General features: G+C 42.0%; 1 protein-coding gene across 4 annotated transcripts in view; it reads right to left on the minus strand.

Moving 5' to 3' along the window:
• The window catches only part of LOC307024255 (uncharacterized protein), a 39,996-nt gene that overhangs the window by 9,772 nt on the left and 7,472 nt on the right, over window positions 1-22,752 (minus strand). Inside the window, exon 1 of one of the 4 annotated variants that reach the window (XM_079658224.1) lies at window positions 5,042-8,814. The exons of 2 other annotated variants lie outside the window; for them this stretch is intronic. In XM_079658224.1, coding sequence (XP_079514350.1) covers window positions 5,042-5,108 — 67 coding nt within the window. In that variant the 5' untranslated portion in view covers window positions 5,109-8,814. Of the gene's footprint in view, window positions 1-5,041; window positions 8,815-11,714; window positions 12,544-22,752 lie in introns of those variants that run through there. One more of the 4 variants, XM_079658227.1, reaches the window with a different exon arrangement.

Here is a 22,752-nt window from a genome sequence, read left to right on the forward strand (position 1 = left end):
GGGAGGAGAGGGAACAATTGGACAGCAAACTGTGTCAATGACAAACACTTGCACAGTGGACAACCTCCTGTACACCCTGCATCTCGCAATAAAAATGAGACATTACATTACATTACATTTAGCTGACACTTTTATCCAAAGCGACTTACAATAAGTACATTCGACCCGGAAGATATAACCTTGGAGAAAACAGAATCATATAAGTACATCAGGTTTCATAGAGCCAAACATTTCAAGTGCTACTCAACTGGCTTTAGATAAGCCAGTCCTTTATTAGTATATAAGTGCTTTGTTAGTAATTCTATCGCTCGAAGTGGAGTCAAAAGAGATGAGTTTTCAGTCTGCGCCGGAAGATGTGTAAGCTTTCTGCTGTCCTGATTTCAATGGGGAGCTCATTCCACCATTTTGGAGCCAGGATAGTAAACCCACAAGTTTTTGCTGATGGGAACTTGGGTCCCCCTCGCAGTGAGGGTGCAGCGAGCTGTTTGGCTGATGCAGAGCGGAGTGCACGCGCTGGGGTGTACAGTTTAACCATGTCCTGGATGTAGGAAGGGCCAGATCCATTCGCAGCATGGTACGCAAGTACCAGTGTCTTGAAGTGGATTCTAGCAGTTACCGGAAGCCAGTGAAGGGAGCGGAGGAGCGGCGTGGTGTGGGAGAATTTTGGAAGGTTGAAGACCAGACGAGCCGCTGCATTCTGGATGAGCTGCAGAGGTCGGATGGCACATGCAGGTAGACCAGCCAGGAGGGAGTTGCAGTAGTCTAGGCGTGAGATGACGAGAGCCTGGACCAGAACCTGCGCTGTTTTCTGGGTCAGCTGGGGACGTATCCTCCTGATGTTGTAAAGAGTGTATCTGCAGCAGCGGGTTGTAGCAGCGAAGTTTGCAATGAAGGACAGTTTGTTATCTAGGGTCACACCCAGATTCCTTGCAGTCTGAGTCGGGGAAACAACAGAGGTGCCGATGTTGATTGTTAGGTCAAGAGTGGGACAATCTTTTCCCGGAAGGAAAAGCAGTTCAGTCTTGTCAAGGTTGAGCTTGAGGTGGTGAGCAGACATCCACTGAGAGATGTCTGCTAGACAAGCAGAGATACGTGCGACGACCTGGGTCTCTGAGCGGGAAAAGGACAGAATTAGTTGGGTGTCGTCAGCGTAGCAGTGATATGAAAAACCATGCGGGCTAATGACAGATCCGAGCGAGTTTGTGTAAAAGGAGAAGAGGAGGGGACCAAGAACAGAGCCCTGAGGGACCCCTGTAGTTAATTGAAAAGGGTCGGACTCGGACCCTCTCCAAGTTACCCTGTAGGTACGGTCTTTGAGGTATGAGGTGAGGAGGGAAAGTGCAGAGCCTGAAACTCCAAGTTCTTGGAGACTGCGAAGGAGGATCTGATGGTTCACCGTGTCGAATGCAGCAGACAGGTCCAGAAGGATGATGACAGAGGAGAGGGATGCTGCTTTAGCAGTGTGCAGTTCCTCAGTGACAGCAAGGAGGGCAGTTTCTGTTGAGTGACCTACCTTGAAACCAGACTGGTGCGGATCCAGAAGGTTGTTCTGATGGAGATAACAGGAGAGTTGTTTAAAGACAGCGCGTTCAAGTGTTTTAGAGAGGAACGGGAGGAGAGAGACAGGCCTGTAGTTTATAACATCAGACGGGTTGAGAGTGGGTTTCTTTAGGAGAGGGTTTACTCTTGCCTCCTTTGAGACTGTTTGGAAAGTGACCAGAAGTTAGAGAAGTGTTGATGAAATGGGTGAGAAACGGTAGAATATCAGGAGCGATAGTCTGAAGGAGGTTTGAGGGGATAGGGTCCAGAGGACAGGTGGTAGGACGGGCAGAGGTAATGAGGGTAAGAACCTTACTTGGAGAGAGAGGGGAGAAGGAGGTCAGTATGTGGCTGAAAGGTGGGTCTGGTGACCCAGCGGTGAGTAAAGGTGAGTCAGAAAAAGAAGAGCGAATATCATCAACCTTTTTTTCAAAGTAGTTAACAAAGTCGCTTGACAGAAGGGAGGAGGGGTAAGGGGCTTTGGGGGGGTCCAAGAGGGTGGAGAAGATGGAAAATTGTTTTTTGGGATTGGAATAGGAAGATTGGATCTTATCTTGAAAGAAAGTGCTTTTTGCCTGAGAGATCAAAGCAGAGAAAGAGGAGAGGAGAGCCTGATAGGTTAGGAGGTCGTCATGGTGTTTGGATTTCCACCATTTCCGCTCTGCTGCCCGAAGGATGGTTCTTTTAGCACGCAGTGCGTCATTTAGCCAGGGGGCCGGAGGGGACTGACGAGCCTGCCGAGATGTGAGAGGACAGAGAGAGTCCAGAGAGGAGAGTTTCTGCAGCAGAGTTTGGAGGCAGGAGTTGGAACGAGTCAGAGGAAGGGAGGGCTGAGAGCACCGATGAGGCAAGGGTAGAGGGGGAGAGGGAACGAAGGTTACGGCGGACAGGTGCAGGATGAGAAGAGATTAGTTTGTTATGTTTGGAAAGGGGTAGAGAGAATGAAATTAAGAAGTGATCGGATGTGTGGAGCGGGTTTACAGAGAGGTTAGAAGTAGTGCAGTTCCTTGAGAATATGAGATAAAGGACATTGCCAGCGTTATGAGTTGGTGGGGATGGAGACAGTGAAAAAGCAAAGGTGGTTAACAGAGATGTTATCTTCCCTGTCTGGAGGTTGAAGGTATCGTGGTTTTAGATCAGGACCTGGTCTAATGTGGTCTAGATTTGAAAAAAAGCTGCAAAATCTCCCTTTTTGTATTTTCACAAATAGAATTAAGGTTTATCAAATCTAAAACTGTGTTATAAAGAATCTTTAGACCCTCTGGGATAATCCAGTCCAGATTTGATGAGTCGAGGTATAGCGGTTTTAGATCAGGACCTGGTCTAATGTGGTCTACATGTAAAAAAAGCACTGAAATCTCCCTTTTTTGTATTTTCACAAATAGAATTAAGGTTTCACAAATCTAAAACTGTGTTATAAAGAATCTTTAGACCGTCTGGGATAATCCAGTCCAGATTTGATGAGTCTAGGTCTAGTGGTTTTAGATCAGGACCTGGTCTAATGTGGTCTAGATTAAAATAAAAGCTACAAAATCTCGCTTGTTTGTATTTTCACAAATAGAATTAAGGTTTCACAAATCTGAAACTGTGTTATAAAGAATTTTTAGACCCTCTGGGATAATCCAGTCCAGATTTGATGAGTCTAGGTCTAGTGGTTTTAGATCAGGACCTGGTCTAATGTGGTCTAGATTAAAAAAAAGCATAAAAATCTCCCTTTTTGTATTTTTACAAATAGAATAAATGTTTCACAAATCTGAAACTGTGTTATAAAGAATGTTTAGACCCTCTGGGATAATCCAGTCCAGATTTGATGAGTCTAGGTCTAGTGGTTTTGGATCAGGACCTGGTCTAATGTGGTCTAGATACAACAAAAAAACATCAAAATCTCCCTTTTTGTATTTTCACAAATAGAATAAAGGTTTCACAAATCTGAAACTGTGTTATAAAGAATGTTTAGACCCTCTGGGATAATCCAGTCCAGATTTGATGAGTGTAGGTCTAGTGGTTTTAGATCAGGACCTGGTCTAATGTGGTCTAGATTTAAAAAAAGCATCAAAATCTCCCTTTTTGTATTTTCAGAATAACAATAAAGATTTCACAAATCTGAAACGGTGTTATAAAGAATCTTTAGACCCTCTGGGATAATCCAGTCCAGATTTGATGAGTCTAGGTCTAGTGGTTTTAGATCAGGACCTGGTCTAATGTGGTCTAGATCTTAAAAAAGCTGCAAAATCTCCCTTGTTTGTATTTTCACAAATAGAATAAAGGTTTCACAAATCTGAAACTGTGTTATAAAGAATCTTTAGATCCTCTGGGATAATCCTGTCCAGATTTGATGGGTCTAGGTCTAGTGTTTTTAGATCAGGACCTGGTCTAATGTGGTCTAGATAAAAAAAAAGCATCAAAATCTCCCTTTTTGTATTTTCACAAATACAATAAAGGTTTCACAAATCTGAAACGGTGTTATAAAGAATCTTTAGACCCTCTGGGATAATCCAGTCCAGATTTGATGAGTCTAGGTCTAGTGGTTTTAGATCAGGACCTGGTCTAATGTGGTCTACATGTGAAAAAAGCACTGAAATCTCCCATTTTTGTATTTTCACAAATAGAATAAAGGTTTCACAAATCTCAAACTGGGTTATAAATAATCTTTAGACTCTCTGGGATAATCCAGTCCAAATAAATCGGCTATGCAGCGATTTAAGAGGTACAAACACGGAGGATTGTTCGCTCAGCGCTGTAAATTAAATGTCCCTTAACTTTCCCCTTAACTGCCGAATCGGATGCTCTGAATCGGAGGCAAACTTCAGCGTCGTGATTTACTCCAGGTGGAACTAAAGTCTGATTTAACACTTGATTAGATTTCACATCATTCATCCACATCTGTAAAGTAACTAAAAGGTATTAAATACATGTAGTGGAGTAAAAGTACACCATTTAACTCTGAAATGTAGTGGAGTAGAAGTACAACATTTACCTCGGAATGGTAGTGGAATACAAAAAGTACCAATACAAATACAGTTCCGGTACAGAAGTACCGGATCGATAAGCAGTATCGGTAAGAGTAGTAGTAGGCCTACCAATAAAAGTTTTACATACCCATCCCTAGTTCAAACAGCTGTGATAGTTATTGAGTTATCTTTGTAAAAAAAAAAGTGGGCACTCTCCAATACAACAATAAACAATAGGAGTGTCTTGGTGGAGACCTCACGGATATGTGTAATTTACACAGCGGCTTTCAACCACAAAGTTTTTATAAACATTTTGAATCACTCAATATGTAAATTGGTCGGTGCAGGTAAGCATTCTCTGGCTGAGGGACAATCTAATTCTAAGACATGCTCAACTGGGGCGGTAACTTAACCCTCATCCTAAATCAGAACCAAAACGAAAATTAGCCTAGTTTGTTGTAAACTAGCTCCTGCAGTCTGCTCATACTCATGAAACAGTAACTTAGTTGAGTTAACATTGGCTTTTTCACCAGAAAAATTAACAAACTCACCTGTTGGCCGCTCATTGTGAAATGAGTTCGGGAAACAGATCGCTGGATCACTAGAAACACCTTCCATCAGACTGGCAAGGGCTGCTCAACCTCCCGATGGACTCAGTAGCGCCCCCTGCTGCCGTGGAGCATGTGCCCATATATATATATATTAGGGCCGGGACTTTAACGCGTTAATTAAGATTAATTAATTACACAAAAATTAACGCATTTTAATCGCGCTTATTTTTGCACCGCGGAACGTTTCTCACTGGATGAGTTTCAGGGGTACCGATTATACTGGAGCACCAACTAACGTTCATGACTTCAGACAACAACAAACCACAGTGAACAATAGTCAAACATGAACGAAGAAGCTGATGAGATCGCTTTGCTTGGCCCCGTGGATGGGACATTTTGTTTTAAAAAACGGACGGATGGAAGCGTCGATAAGAGCACGGTTGTTTGCAAATCACCGCAGCACATCAAGCCTCAAGTATCACCTCAATGCAAAACATATAGCAGCTAGCGTGGACGTTAGCCCGACTCGGAGTACAAGGACCCACACCCAATTCGCGTTGATCAAACAGTGGCCAATGCAACAGAGAGATTTTATTTTTCATCAGGATATTGGAAGAATAGGTAGACCCTCCAGAAAAACGTGGGCAAAAATCCTTGATTATGCGGGTTAAATTCCTTGATTATGCGGGCTAAAATTCTTGATTATGCGATTAAACATGCGGGGTTTTATGTGATTTTATGCTGTGAAACTGTGGGAAGTTGCAAAATATGCGGAAAGTTGCGAAATATGCTAAATATGCGGGGAAAAATATTGGGCTGTCTTATTTATTCTCTCTCACACACAACCTGCCACTAACGTTAAACCCCTTTACTATTCAATTAAACACATTCAATGTTTATTTATTCAGGGTGTCCGCGGAGTCTTAAAAAGTATTAAAAGTTGATAAATCAATTTAGCGAAAATTAAGGCTATTAAAAAGTATTAAAAAGTATTAAACGGCATTTTCCAAGGTATTAATAAGGTTCACAGCAACGACAACATGAGACACCCTTTAATTTACTGAAACGACATGTCGGGAAACCCCTTCAAGGCGGCCCCATGCATAGCGCGCCGTAAAATGCTGCTTATTATTTTAAGTTTCGTTGCCTTGCTCCGCTCTGTGGGGGGGGGGGAACTAAACGACTACGGTAACGGGTCCCAAGGTGGGTAGACCGGCATACGCAACGCTCTGGGGTTCCAACGGCTCCGTGTGTGCCCTATATGATCATTTTCTGATAACGATGAAATAGCCCGCCTCCCTCTCCCCACGTCTCCTGCTGCTGCTGGGCTGTCAGAAGAGGGGGAGGAAAAGAGAAGCAGTCACCGTTTATTAAATATTATTATATTATTATACAGAGAACAGAGTCGTTATCAATTTGTTTTAAAGCTCAATAAATAACAAAGAAGACCTCTGACCGGCACTTTCCTAATTTTGTACGGAAGATTTAAACTTTAACGGACATGTTGACCGGCGAATTTTTTTTTTAAGGAAACTGCCGCACGGTCCCCTCGTTCCTTGGAAGAGGCGGAGAGGTGGGTGTTTTTCATCTGCTGGTGGACTACCTGAAAGATACAGCAGGAGAACACGCCGTCCACCGCGGAGAATAAACAGAAGGGCAACCATGGCAACCATGCTTCGGGGTCTTCTTCGCTGCTTTTGGTGTATTTCGGGCGGCAGCAGCGCCACTTACAGGCCTGACATATGTACTACATCGTTTCCAGCATTTCCAGCGGTCTAGTGTGAACGGACACGTTAATGAATCGAATGTGTGTGAACGGAAGCCTTTTTTGTGCTTGCTTATGCGTTTTACCGTATGCGTCCTTGTGGGGCCGGGGCCTAAACCAAACTATATCCGGTCACAGAGATCTGCTATTTCAAAGTAAAGTCAACACATATAGACCCTAAATATAGTCTATATTAAGAACGAGAAAAGTCTTAACATATATATCCTTTTTTGTAAACATATGACAAATGTGTGAGGGTGATGACGTCAGAGCATCGTCCTATGTGCCAGGGCTTAGCCCCGGACAGCCCCAGCCCAATTTAACCCCTGGGTATTTGTGAGGGAGCTCCTATATGGCATTACCCCGCTGAAGCTCACCAAAGTTTAACATATTTCATAGTTCAAAGTTTTGTCAATTGTTTTGTTTATTAGTCAAAATACTGGTTTCTAATGGTTTCTGAGGAGTTTTACTGGAATGAAAGAGCACAGACTACAGAAGCAAAAAAAGCAGCATACTGCATTAAACCTGACCTTCACAGAGAGGTTGAAGTTCATGTGGAAAGGAGGCTTCAGTAGTCTGTCTGCACTCTGTTTAGTTTTGCTATCTTACAATCAATATAGTAAAGTGTGTTGCCAATGTAACCGGTTAGAACTCAAAGTTGCGATGAGGTCTTAAAATGTATGGAAAGGGTCTTAAAAAAGGTCTTAAAAGGTATTAAATTTGACTTCAGGATTCCTGCATATACCCTGTTATTGTAAAAGCAATTGGGCTATTTTAATCTCACGCACGCATGCACACACACACACGCACGCATGCACACACACACACACACACACACACACACACACACACACACACACACACACACACACACACACTCTCTCTTCTCCGCCTCATTCTGTTTTCATTTACTCGTTCGTTATCTGCAGCTTCAATCTTGTAGGCTACTCACCTCGTTTCTTGTAGCCCTCGAAAGGGTTTTGGAGGTTGATGCCTCGTGAACGTTAGTTGTTTAGCTTTCTTGTCCGCAGCAGCAGAAAGCATTTTCGAATGTTTGAATGAATCAAAGTGGGTCGTCACCGTCGATTTTCTCTTATGCTCCAACACACAGTTGCACAGGGTGCAGAATAGTTTCCCCCCACTTTTTGCCCGGTCTTTAGTAGAAATGTTCGTCGGTAAATGAGATGGATTAGATATTTTCATCTTGGTGTTTTCTCTATCGTGTGAGCTCCACACGTTCACTCTATACAGTGTTGTTTACATTCTGTGATGCGCGAGTTGATGACGTCACGTCAAGACGAGTTAACTTTTTTTTTTCTCAACTTTGTGTGGAAAAATGTGGGGATTATGCGGCCTTTTGATAAATATGCGGCCTTTTAGAAATCTGCGCCATTTGGCTGATTATGCGGTAAATTCTGCAATCGCAGAATCGCGTTTTTCTGGAGGGTCTAAATAGGAGGGATTGAGGTCAATCACTTGCACTTTTTTATTTTATTTTAAATGGTACACTTTATGTTGAACTATTTATTATGTTGTTGGTGCAACTGGCACTTTATGTTGAACTGTTCATTGTTTTGGCCAAGGTTATTGAGAGAGTTGGACTGAAATTGATTAGATTTTTTAAATCAACTGTTGGTAAATCAACAAAGTCTGTTATGGCCTCTGAAGCAACAGAGAGATGTTTTCTAATAGTCAGGGTTTCCAATGTTCTGAATGTACTTGAAAGTATTGTGTTTTACTTAAAAAACTGAGTGTTATAGTTTACAGAAGGTCTACCTACCTGAATCTCTGAAATGTACTATATTCCTAAATATGCTATTGATACACTTTATGGCAAAATTGTACTTTTCTGTTGGTCTTGGTTAAGTACCACCTTGAAAAAAAATAAAAATGTTTTGTTGCTTACGCTTATTTATTCAATCATTATTCAATGGTATACTAAAATCCATGTGAAAAAAATTGCTTCTCACTGTTCTCAGGTCAAATATTTATATGTGATTAAAAATGCGATTAATTTCGATTAATTAATTACAAAGCCTCTAATTAATTAGATTAATTGTTTTAATCGAGTCCCGGCCCTAATATATATATATATATATATACATATATATATATATATATATATATATATATATATATCTAAGCATGTGCCAGCCACGGCGGAATATTACTGCTAAAAGTCAAGTGAGTGAGTCACGTGACTTTTGGCAGTAATATTCCGCGGTGAGAAGAAAAAGTGTTGTACTTGTAAAAAAAAGTGTTGTAGTTGTAAAAAAAATGTGTGTACTTGTAAAACCTGCTGAATTTGTCTCTGAAAAATTCTTTATTAGAAAAATGTTATGTGTTTATTTGATAGATACGTTTTTTCTTTGCAAAACTAAATGCATTAGTTTGTAGATGGTGTTTTGTATTTGCAAACCACATTGTGTTTGTTAGTGAATCATGAGGCATTTGTAAAACCTGTTTAGTTTGTTTGTGGAGTTATGGCAAGAAATTAGCTCCATACTGAATGAGTTTGTTTGACTCTTAGACCAGGGGTACTAAATATATGCAGACTGCTGCAATAAGTACATTAATTAACTGTCTCATCGACTTTTGTCTGAATTAATATGATAATATTAACAATCATATTATTCCGATCAGCTGTCAATCACTGTTATGATGCGGCGATTATCATTCTGTTCAGCAAAACGCCTCACAAACTGATTAAGATCCAAAGCTTTAGTGCGTTTTGATTCAACGCTGAGTACAGCCAAACTTGACAGTCTCTTCTCTTTCATTGTAGACTGCAAATACCTCATTCCTTCCGTCTAGTACGATTAATCGCAAATGAATCGCACATTTCTGTGTGTGTGTGTGTGTGTGTGTGTGTGTGTGTGTGTGTGTGTGTGTGTGTGTGTGTGTGTGTGTGTGTGTGTGTGTGTGTGTGTGTGTGTGTGTGTGTGTGTGTGTGTGTGTGTGTGTGTGTGTGTGTGTGTGTGTGTGTGTGTGTGTGTGTGTGAGTGAGTGTGATGGATCGTTGGAGCTATGTGCAACTCAAGGCATATGCCGTGCTGAGTGTGCTGACTTTTCGTACAATGTCCCACTGTCTGGCTACCTGCATAGAGTGGCGAAGATACGCCCATCTACTTCCGGTCCATGGGACCTTATTTCGGAAAAATAATGTATTGAAGTCATTGGAGAGAGAAAACGTATCTTTCGATCCCGTTTGAATTGTGCCATGAATTACACATATGATTTTTGTCATTCTTAAAAAATAATTCCCATGTCAAAAAAGTCACAGTTTGTCGTAAAACTGTTGAAATATAAGACTATGAAAAATATGCAACTAAAAAGACTACAAATCCCAGAGTAAGTGATGTCACCATTGTTTTCCTCCACTAATGCGGCTTTCACACCAGCGCTTTTCCCTTTCTAGCTCCGAGCTAGAGCTTTTCTGGATCAGCTCCGGTTTCCCTTTTCTGCTCCTGCTCTGTTCACACCACCCCGAGCCCGACTGGTGCAGCCGCTGCTGCGTCAAGACGTCACTGTTTACAAAGCTGATTTGCTCCCCAACGGCGCTCACAACAACGACAATGGGGGACTGCGTCGGGTCGATGATCGTGTTGCTTTTAATCATACGAAGTCAGATTAAATAAAATAACGACTTCTCCAACCTTATGCTTTTCTCCAGAGTGCCGTGGTTCATTGTTTATTAATGTGTTTCAGCGGCATTTACCGACCGCTGCAGTGCTGGCTTCTCTTCCACGGGAGTTTATTCTCCCGTTAGCTCCGGGTTAGCTAATACTTTAGAGCGGCCTCTCTAAAGTATTCACTGTCTGACTGTCACGCAAGCAGCTGATACATATCCCCAATTCCCCTTAAGTGAATGTGTGTCAGTCTGAATTGAAGCTGTTTGGCATCACAACGCTGTTATTAAAGTGTCTCTGGTATAAAATGGGTGATGTTAGCATAGCAACTGAAGGTAAACTGACTACTTGCTATTGCTACCTTATTGTGGCATAAGCCGTTTTCTACAGGCACATTTTACCGGCGTATTTTTCATTATGATTCTATTTATGATAGTCGGACACGACAACCTGTGGGTCGACTGAAGAGTCTCGTCATGCCTGCCTACAAGCAGTAGTGCTGACCAAAGTGACTAGAAGGCAACCACACATTTATAAAAAGAAACACACTTTATAAAGTCAGGCAACACTAACCAGGCTTCGTGTGATTCTGTTTATTTGTACCTTACTTTGACCATCCGTTCACTGTTATTGATCATTGTGGAGAGCAGGCAGACGTTTTGTTTTTTATTATAGCAGCTATCGGATGGAATCAATACATGGGCTGCATGTTCAGGGGAGGTGGGTTTAGTTTCCTGCACGCCTCGACGACGTAAGCGACGCCGCATCTTAGCTCCGAAGCTCTTGCCTCTAGAGCAGAGGTCTTCAACAGGGGGTCCGCGGAAGTACTGCAGGGGGGTCGCAAAATCTTTGGTTGATTAGACAATTTTTTTTTTTTCTTTAAAAACAAAAGGATGTCCAAACATTTTTTTCCCACAAATTGAAATGTCTTTAAATGCACATTAACATGAATCCAACATATTGTAGCGAATGGAGAAATCGAGGCAGAAGACGTTATCTTCTGCTCCACAACCTTTCTCCGCCAGATCGTCAAGTATCAGCCGTATCTCGCGTCTCCCCTCCGGTACACAGCACCGTAGTGTGGAGTTGCATTAGGTAACGCGAGATACGGCTGATACTTGCGCATTAGTTTCTGTTATGGATCAGTATCAACAGTCCTGCCAGTAACGTTACTATATTATCAATACTACTTTAGTTATAGCCTGATATATGATAGCTAACTTCACAATGTTGTGATGTGACGTTAGCTAACATTCTGTAGCTAACGCCGGTCACTCACCAAGACTTGCCCTGTTCTCCACTGCTTCTCCTCACACCACAGCTCAATTTCTCTCCGATGGCTGTTATTTCTTCTAATCCTTGGCTGCTCCTGGTCTCTTGGACGCCTAGCAGGCTCATAATTATAATCATATGCATTTGAATATATATTTTCAACCTCTTCTGTGTCAAAACTGGCATTTTGAACCATGTTTATTCATACGTTAGACCGGCCGCTCTCCCCCATGTTACGTCACACGCGGGAGGTCACGTGCAGAGGCTTTTTTATGCGGAAGTGAAAATGTCTTACCAAAACGACGCCAGATGTCACTGTAGTGTATATTTCTGTATATTTTTTTGAAAATCTAGTGTATTCATCATTTTCCTACACATTTATTCACTGGTGTCTCTAACCTGCAAGTTGCTCTTTAAAGTTAAAACTTGAATCTGTGAATTATTTTAATAGCTCTGTGTTGTGTTCAAGATGTATGTTTATAAATGGCAGTGGCACGGCCACCCTGTACCTTGCACATGTTTAAAATAAAAACATGAATATATTAACCTGTGTATTATTTGAATAGCTTAGTATTGAATGTACAATAACAGAGTAGCTATGTTTATACACGGCACTAGGCCCCGTTTAATATAAAACACAATTGTATGCCATACATATAGTAGGGGGGTCCCTGCTCCAGCTCTCCATCAGTTTGGGGGTCCCTGGCCTGAAAAACGTTGAAGACCGCTGCTCTAGAGTCTAGACCGAAAAAAAATTGGAGCTGGAAGTGAACCGGATTCCGGAGCTAAGAGGCGGCGCCGCTGCGGTGTGAACAGGCAAAAACTGTACTTTTCAGGCTCCAGCTCCGAGCCGGAGCTGAAAACGCGTTGGTGGGGGCATAAGAGATAGCTAAGATCAGCGCCATAGGATAATATAACTTTAACAATGCCTGTGTGCTTAGTACCAGGTTGTTATCATACCAGCAATGGGTCTTGCTCGTTCTTTCGCTTCCCGTCTGATGAAAGGACCAGGAGTGGCTGGATCAAGTTAGCTATCTAGCTAGTAGCTAGCACGTTAGTTAGCATTACAGCCTTGTCATTTGTATTAGCCTTAATATGAAGTAACATTAAGTAACCCAAAATGTTAAACAGTAAGAGTAGTAGTCATATTTCGTGAACCCTTTGAAGAGTACTGTCACCGGTGTGATCATTCTATAATACACAATTTAAGCCCGGGGGAGAAATGCTAATGCTAACGCTAGCATCTTTGCTACTTCATGCTATCTGCACAAATGGTTGACATTAAACATTAAAAAGATCAGGCAGTTCAGAGAGAATCAAAGGAAGGCAGGCAGGCAGCTTTGCATGACATTCTTCTGGACGTGTTTCCTTGTGGTGATAGTGAGGGTAGTCAATCGTTTTGTTGACAAGACAGTAGTGACGGCCATCTTGGTGACGTGTGTTGTTATGCGAGACCAGAGATGTAGTTCATTGAGCGTTTCACACAAACAAATGTATTACTTCACAGTTTTACGACACATCTTTTTTTTTTTGGCTTGCAAAATCATCTTTTAAATTGACAAACATCATATGTGTAATTCGTGGCACAAGTCAAACGGGATCGAAAGATAATCTTTCTCTCTCCATTGACTTCAATATATAATTTTTTCGAAATAAGGTCCCATGGAGCTCCCCCGGAAGGGGAGGGACTTTGCCAATATATAAAGTCAAGTTTCTCTGCGTAGTTGTCGGCGAAATGTCGCTCCTCTGTTTTCATTTAAACATCTCCTTATATCCGTTAGCGCTGCTAGCTAGCACCAGATGCTAATAACAACAATACACGTAAGGTGTGCGCGTTCCCTCTCTCTCGGTCGTGCCACACATACACACACCCTCCCGGTCCTCCCGATGGCCAGTCCGGGCCTGCCGGTGAGCGTGGAAGTGTGGTCTGCCGCAAGCAGGCGGCAGGAGCGGGGCTGTCAGCATCAGCTTGTAGATGGTATTTTAAACTAAAACTAAAAACAAACAAAAAATAGCACTCTGAAACTACGGGGCAGCCGAGGACAAAAAATACACATGCGTTAATCGCGTTAAAATAATTAGTGGCGTTAACTTTTTTTTTGCATTAACACGCTATTAACACGTAAACTTGACAGCCCTATTAGAAACACTAGATGACTCACCCGTGCTGCTGGCCAATGGACAACGACGTTGCCACATGGCAGCCATCTTGCCACAGGCAGCTCACTCATTCATAACACTGGCCGTTTCTCAATGTCGAGTACACATGCTGCAGAGCCACAATTTTAAGCATACTACGTCATCGAGTGCCGCCGAAGTACTGTTCCAATCTCCAGCATACTTGGAAATCTACAGAGCCCGGCGTACTCCGTTTGGAGAAATATCGAGGCTGCACATGAGTAGACTCCGCGGTCTTAAAATCCCCACAATGCTTTGCGCACGGACCAATTTCCCCAAATCTGTGGTGGAAAATGTAAGGCGGGGCCTCTCATATGACGCACACCTGCACACTTGCTGGCCTGTTCCACTTTTCTTTTTTTTTCGAATGCCAGGAAGTATTCTTGCCTCGCTTCTGAAGCAAGATGCTCGGCAGACATGTGCTACAAAGCAAGCGTACTCGCGATTGAGAAAAGCACTATGTCTATGGTGCATTATTGAAATAACCGTAGATTGCTCAATTTTCAACCAATTTGTAAACGGTTTTGTTTGTTATAAACATCAAAGATGTAGTTATGATACTGCATACTTATAATTATAATCATGAACTTTTTTTTTCAACATGTTTTGTTGTCTCCTGTATCATAGCCATGATAATAACGTTTATAATAAACCAAACCGTTTGTAAATCAGTCAAGATTTCAGTGAGTTAAGAGTATTTTTGTGCAGATCACTCACCTCACAACAGCTGTAGCAATAGTTGTTAACTGTGGCAAGATGGCCGCCGTTGAGCTAAGCTGGCGACTCCCCCTTGAGCCATCTAGTGTTTATATATATCTATGGTCCCGTTCAGATGAAATCGCCGCCAATCATATTTCCACGCTCGCACCAGGGCCGGGGGAGGGGTTACAAGGCTCGTGTCTTGTGGTGCATTCACTTGCACTCGAACATTAGAGATTTTCTCTCATAAATGTCCGATGAGCCCAACGACCACTGCCTGATATCATTAGAAAGCTAGGAATCTCCTCTTTCCAACAGTGTACAACTCAAAATGTGTCTTTGGGTCAATGCAACTGATTTCGATAGAGCAAGTAACATATGAGGTGGTCCCCGAAAATCCTTGATAATAAAAAGTGGATTTTATTTAGCTTTTTTCCACGGACCACCTGCAGTACCCTCGTGGACCACCAGTGGTCCGCGGACCACAGTTTCAGAAGCGCTGGTCGACAACATCCGTTTAGAGAGATATATAGAAGCCTATGGACATCCCGGAAAGTTGAAAATGTACGCTAAGGGCCCCCCCTTGCGTTGGAAAAAGCCGACACAGCCGCCCCCTTGCGTTGGAAAAAGCCGACACAGGGGACCTTGACATAACGTCAACATTGGCAGACCTGGGAGTGAGGATGTGTTGACTGAGACAGTTAACTGTGTCTTTGTGGAAAAGGTTAAATGTATGTTGGACATGAGCCCATATGTAGGTGCTGTCTTCCTTGATCTCAGGAAGGCTTTTGACACTGTTGACCACCAAGTGCTCCTTACAAAGCTGACGTATTTCAATTTTTCGGCAGATTCAATACAGTGGGTTGGGTATACTTATCGAACAGAAAACAGTGTGTTTCGGTCAACGGTACCAAATCCCCCTACTTTGTGCACCCTGTTAGGGTTCCACAAGGTTCCATTCTTGGACCGTTACTGTTTTCACTGTACATTAACGACTTGCCTAATGTATGTCCTGATTTGAATGTACAAATGTATGCCAATGATGCGGTCATCTTTGTACAGGGGAAAAACACTGAAATGATCTCATCCTGTCTCTCAAATGCTTTGGACAGGGTTCAACACTGGCTGAACAACATTTGCTTACAGTTAGATGCAAAAAAAACAGTGGGCTATGCATGATGTTCAGTAAACGACCAGTCAAAATCGAAGGATCCAATGTGTTTTTAAACGGAGCAGAATTAGAACTAGTATCCCACTTCAAGTATCTTGGAGTTATAATGGACTCGAACTTGACTTTTAAGAAACATATTAAGAAAGTATCCAATACCATTCAATTCAACTTGCAAAATGTTAAACAAATCAGACCTTTCTTAACTGTCAATGCTGCAAAGTCATACCTCTGTATGATTCTATCCGACATTGAATACTGTTTGACAAACTGGTCGCACATTTTCCCGTCAAGTTTGTTTTTTATAAATCGCAAACATTGCGTAGAGACTGGCGTACGCCATATTTTGAGCGTACGCACCGTTTATAAATGAGGCCCCTAGGCTACTTTTTCACCTTTTTTCTGGCCCTCCAAAAACGAGGTTCTTACCGGGCCAACAACCGGGCTGAATATGCTAAACTAGTGACGTAAACACTCTCCACTTCTGAATGGTTAGAGAGAATCGATGGCAAGGGGGCTACAACTACAACAAAATGAACATATTTGAACGCGATTTAATAGTAATACACGTTTCAAAATGATGCCGAAGTAACAACATACAAGTTGTAAGTTGTACCGGTCTGCAGACAGACGGCAGGCAAAAAACGTTTTAAAATGTGTGTTTTCTGAATGGAGATCGGAATTGATCAGGCTAAGCTAACGTTGTATATGCTCCGTCCACACTCACAACAACGGCCTACAGACATGAATAAACCAGCGACTGTATTCACCATGACACAGACAGTCTGTGGTTTGTACTTGTTTAACTTTTGTCCAGTTTCTGAACAGATATGAGGAGCTGTGAGCTTTGAGTGCTAACCGCTAACGGCTGATGTTTTGGTTTTGTGGTTCTCATTGAAGATGACGTCACGGCAGTTTTACGCAGCGTCGCTCCGCCTGCTGAACAGCCTGCCGAACAGCCTGCCGAACAGCCTGCCGAACAGCCGATCGCCCAGCCTACACTGCGTTACTATAGTTACTGCCCCAGTTCCTAAACTATAATGGAAACGCAGCATAAAGTGAGCCTGGCCTACCTAGCCGTGCTAGGTCCTGCAGTGGAAAAGCACCATAAGTGGTTGACCAATCACAACAGAGCCGGCCAGATAACCAATCAGAGCAGACTGGGCTCTGGTTTCAGACAGAGGGTGAAAAGAGGTGCTGCAGGACAGGCAGTATGAGAAAAATAAAGAGCTTTTTGAACGTTAAAGCATGGAGACATGTCACAGCAGAGAGACTAAATACTGATATGAACCTGAAAATGAGCATTATTCAGCCTCTTTAAATGGTTCCTTATTAGCCATAATCGTTGCCACCAATAAAAACACAAATGTTGATATGACGCTGTTTGTCTTTGCATCTTGGAGCATGCAGCTGAACCAGGTGCTTCTCAGTTCGAGGACAGTAGACCTCTGGGGATCAGCGTGACTGCACCAATAACCATAACACCTTACACCAGACTGGACATAGATAAATACAGTATAAATTAAAGCATTTCAATTGTAACTTAACCCTCAGTGAGAAAGTATTTGTCCATTTCCACTCTGTTACGTGTTGTGTCTGTCGGTTTGCACAAATTAAGTGAGTCCATCAGTGTGCTCCAGTCCCATGTTTCCATTGGTCATGTTTTAATATTTCCGTACTGCTCCACAATTATAACAGAAGGCTGCATGTTCTACCATATGGTCAGTTTTTTAAAAGGTCCAGTTTTCGACTTGAAATTAAACAGTGATTTACACTGTTGAGAGGTGGAGTTCAGTGGTTAGCCGGTTGCCATGACACTGGGAGGGGCACAACTGACTTAACACTGCCCATTTGAAAGAACACCCAACAGATACACTTCTGTGACGCTCTCGCATGTAGTGCAGCATGTTTGGTTTCCAGACACATATCCAACCTTTGATAAACAATGTTACCACAGTTTTTATCCAATCAACTCATGTTCACTGAAGGCTCCTGCTGGTTTCTACACAACCCAACCTGTTGTATAGCTTTGAGGTAGAGGAGATAACTGTTTCTTTAAAGCCACTGAGTGAAACAAATAAGAGATGCTGAACAACATTCACTGTCTCCATGCGGCTACTCTCCCCCCCACCTCTCTCACTCATACAATTTACAAAGACAGTGGCATGCGTCACTTGTCCTGTGAAGGTTTCTGTTATCTTGTCTCCCCCTCGCAGCTCGATGTGTCCCACCACACTCTAACTGGGAAACAGAGTGAACTTTGGCCCGGGTCAGCGCCTGAGGCGAGGATCCCTGTCGCCGCAGATGTAATGAGGCGAGAGACATTTGGAGAGCTCTATTCTCACTGGACAGCAGCCACCAAGCTGACAAACACACAGAGATGTGTTTTCCACAGACAGTCAGTGTTGCTACACTCTCAGAATACTGTCTGTTCACAGGTGGAGGTGATGTATTCCCCCATGACCCCATGACTATATTATTGTTTAGGTATTTGTACTTGTCTTTATAACTATATTTATGGTATTTTTCTACTTCTAATCCACTTTTATTTTATAGGGTAATGTTTTTTACCGCACTACATTTATTTATACAAATGATCAATGGTTATATTTTGTTACGTATGCACATTTGAATTATTATACTCATGTTTTAGAATTTAAAATACTGTACTTCTGTTTATAATTGAGTATTTGTACTGCTGCTTCTCAGCACTGACTTTTAACCTTTTGCCTATACCCATAACGCCCACAGATAAGATAGTCTATATTTTCATCACTAATAATCCAACTTGTCATCATGATGTCAAACTCTCCCAGGAGGAGTCTTCTGATGCAGACATTGTGGGATGCCTGAACCTTATTCATAATAAAGTTATAGCGTAAAGCATGTCAAGGTTTCTCTTCAAAAGCAATGTATAGACTCTATATTGTTTTTGTAGGAGTGTACACTTATGACCCACTAGAAGTGTGTGTCTGCAGTCCAATGCCTACATTACCTATTTTCTTTTTGCTGTGTTCCACTTTCTGGGCGGTAACCTTTATGAATACGTTGCGACCATGTGCTAGGTAGTAAGCATGCATTCAAGAGAAAGCAAGGAAAAGGGAAGACGTGGTTCCAGAAAAAGCAAAGATATCAAAGTGAAACACCAAGCTGACAAAGCTTGTTCTAAAATCTGGAAGAATCTGAGGTTTTCAGGCAATGATGGATAGTAACGATGTGCCACCCCTGTACTGTACTTGAGTACAATTCTGAGGTACTTGTACTATACCTGAGTATGATCAATTCATGCTACTTTATACTTCTACTCCACTACATACGTATATGAAGCCAATATTGTACTTTTTACTCCACCACATTTATCGACAGCTTACGGAGCCCCTAAAGGGCTGCTAGTTACTTTTTAGGTTTAGATTATTAGCTACTACAAAATCAATTATTAAATACATTTTACATATAGTCATAGGTTAAGATCTCCAGCAACAGTATATTAAGTTATTCAAATTAGCTCTACATTTACCAGCTGTGATAAAAATACATGAATAATCACGATAATAACCAGTAACTCAATGTTTATATGATTCAGAAAGAGGCCATTATGTATACTTTTACTTTTGGTACTTTAAGTACATATTGATGCTGATACTTTTGTACCTACTGTAAGTATGATTCTGAATGCAGAACTTTTACTTGTAAATGTAAATGTAGTATTGTTACTTTAACTTAAGTAACACACCTGAGTACTTCTCTGCAGGAGCAGCGCTGAAGAAGACTCCCATGGAGACCAACGCTTACTCTCATTTAAATAAATAAAAACATGCTAAAACGTTCAGACTTCGAACAATAGATTGGATCATGGATCTGGCTCAATTTATCTTTTGGATTTCATTAGTCCCACAGTGGGGAAAATAATGTGGTTACAGCACAGAGACAGAGGCAAAAACAAAGTCATATAGAAATAAAGAAGAAAGCACACATAAACACAATTACTTCAGAGAACACATCCATGGTTAGAAATACATAGTCGCATCAAAAAGAGAACACGTACAAATATTGAAGCAGTAGCCAGGAGTAACATGAATTGATAGTAGAAAAGTGTATATTGCAATGAAAGTGATCATCTTTTCAGCAATGGTGTTACAGTCTGAGGTAGTGAAGTAGCAGATGGTAGTAAACATAATAAATAGCAAAAGAGTGTATATTGTACCAACAGTATTATTTTATAGAGTTTAAATAAAACTAACATGGAGGCACGGTGTAAAGCTTTCGAATGTTCTCTCTCACATTGAGACCTACAGAGTGTCTACAGTGGGACACACACACACACACACACACACACACACACACACACACACACACCCACACACACACACACACACACACACACACACACACACACACACACACACACACACACACACACACACACACACACACACACACACACACACACACACACACACACACACACACACACACACACACACACACACACACACACACAAGGATGATGTCAGAGCAGTGTGACCCTGATCTGAACCAGGATCCTCACACTCCCTCTGACCTCCTCCTCTGGGAGCTGCTCAGATTTGCACCTCAAACTACGGATCCACTTCAAACATGCGTTTGAACGCATCATTAAAGCAGCATTTCATCACTGTATAATGTTGCTGTGATATAGTTAAATATTGATATAAGCAGTTACAACATTATTATTCATTAACAGTGGTGTTTGAGTCCACCTTTTACCTGTGGGTGGTTTCCATCAGGAGGAAGAGACGTGTCTCTTTATCGGCTGAACCCTCCACAGTAACTCTAAGTGTGTGTGTGTGTGTGTGTGTGTGTGTGTGTGTGTGTGTGTGTGTGTGTGTGTGTGTGTGTGTGTGTGTGTGTGTGTGTGTGTGTGTGTGTTTGTGTGCGTGCTTGTGTGCAGTGCTTGAATTGGGCCGGTACTCACCGGTACGCAGTACCGGCACTTCTGATTTTCACCCATGTGGTACCGGCACTTCTTACTGAGTACCGGCAAGGTGCCGGTACTCAGTAAAATGCCGGTACTCAGCCGCCAGCCGCCGGCCACCGGCGGCACGTCATGAAGGCCCGGACTGGCCATCGGGGGGACCGGGAGGTTTCCCAATGGCCTGCCCTGTTAAGTGGCCTGCTGGCCTGAGGATTTTTTTTATACGTATATATTGTGAACGCAACGCAGCGCAAATATGGGTCTGACTCTGCCTCACAGAGGGTGACTGGCTGTCTACATGACGTGGCCTGCCGACATTGCCACTTTCATACAGATCATACTAATGCCCTCGATTGGTCTCTGTGTGTCATTCAAGCTCGGGAGGGTGTGTGTTGGTGTATGTGTGGCGCGAGCGAGCGAGAAAGCGCGCGCACCGGTTACGTGTATTGTTGTTAGCATCTGGTGCTAGCTAGCTGCGCTAACGGATATAAGGAGTTGTTTCAACAACAAGGTGGAGGGAGAGTCCTTTGCTGTCAGACTGAGAGGCTAATAACTAAAGCTCTGGTGAGGTAAATTACTCTCTGAGTCTTTAGATAGTTAACTTAGTTTAAGTTATCTCAGTGGGTCTCAAACGGTTCGGTCACCATTTATGTAAACACATATTTCCATTTGAGGGGGTAGTGATTAGTAAAATATGCATGAATAATACAAACAAAATGTTAACTAGGTGAAAAAAGGTAAGATAAACTTGTTGAGAGCTAAAACTAGTCTTTGCTGTTGCCTCAAAGAGGAGCGGGGGGGAGAGGAGGGAGACAGGAGAGGCTGATTCAGGAGCCCAGACACACTCACAACTATAAATGAACCAAAAACAAATAAATAAACAAGTTTCAATGTTTTTTCATATTGGATATTGTATGTTATTGGTTATGGCCATGTACTTATCATTTTATGATTATTTAAATGTATACATTTTTGTTTCATATGGGTGTAGTCTCTTTATTTCCCCCTCAAAATGCACCAGATTGATGCATTTAAGTCCAACATTTAAAAAGAAATCTTACCGGGGGAGCATGCCCCCGGACCCCCCTATAGGATTTGAGGCCCAGCCCCACTGTTCCCAAATAGATTTGCAATTTTTTAAAAATAGTAACCCATCTCCATATGTTTCTTTTTGGGTAGTAGATTTAAACTAGAGGGCTATCACTTTGTGCAGCAACGCTATTGACAAATAAATCCAGCAAAATGGCACAAAAAACTGGTAGTGGCCTCAGGGACGAGGAGTCATTTAACCAGCCAGTAGGAGTCAAGCTTTACTTTCTTTTATATCCATAAAGAAAAAGTAAATCTGTTTACAGTTCTTTCATTATGGATGTTGAGAGGTATCCATATATCTCTTCATTTTGCTCTCAAAGTGCACCAGATTGATGCATCTAACTTCAATATTTAAAAAAAAAAAAATCCCGGGGGAGCATGCCCCCGGACCCCCCTAGACTAGAGGGTGTCAGGTCCACTCCCCACTTATAAAATGTGTACTTTACCACTGCACCCCCTCTAATCTCAGATGCACCCTGAGTCATTTTGTTTAAGTACAGTGAGCCTTTCTAAAATATACAGAAAAGAGACAAACCCACCAGCATTATAGGATATACTATGACTTTGTGCCAAATACTTGTTGCTGATTTAGAGTACTGGCACCTTTTTTATTCCAATTCAAGCACTGCTTGTGTGTGTGGGTGTGGGTGCATGCGTGTGCAGGATTTAGCTGCTGTTGGAGACAACTATGTTACATTTAAGTTAAAACTTTAAGATGAAATTGATTTACAGACTTCATTAGCTAGCAAAAAACCGAATACTACCAGAGAATATACAAATGATTAGTTTTAAGCCCAAAGGATGAGAACATAGAACTTTTACGTTTTGCACGGACTAGTCTGTAGTTGGCATTAAACTGTGGAATTCTTTACCAAATCATGTAAAGGGCTGTATGAATATCTTAAGGTTTAAGGAAATGTATAAAGAAAGAATAATCAGACAGTATGAAGGTGT

Source organism: Notothenia rossii, assembly GCF_949606895.1.
Source record: "Notothenia rossii genome assembly, chromosome: 11".
NCBI classification, from domain to species: Eukaryota; Metazoa; Chordata; class Actinopteri; order Perciformes; family Nototheniidae; genus Notothenia; species Notothenia rossii.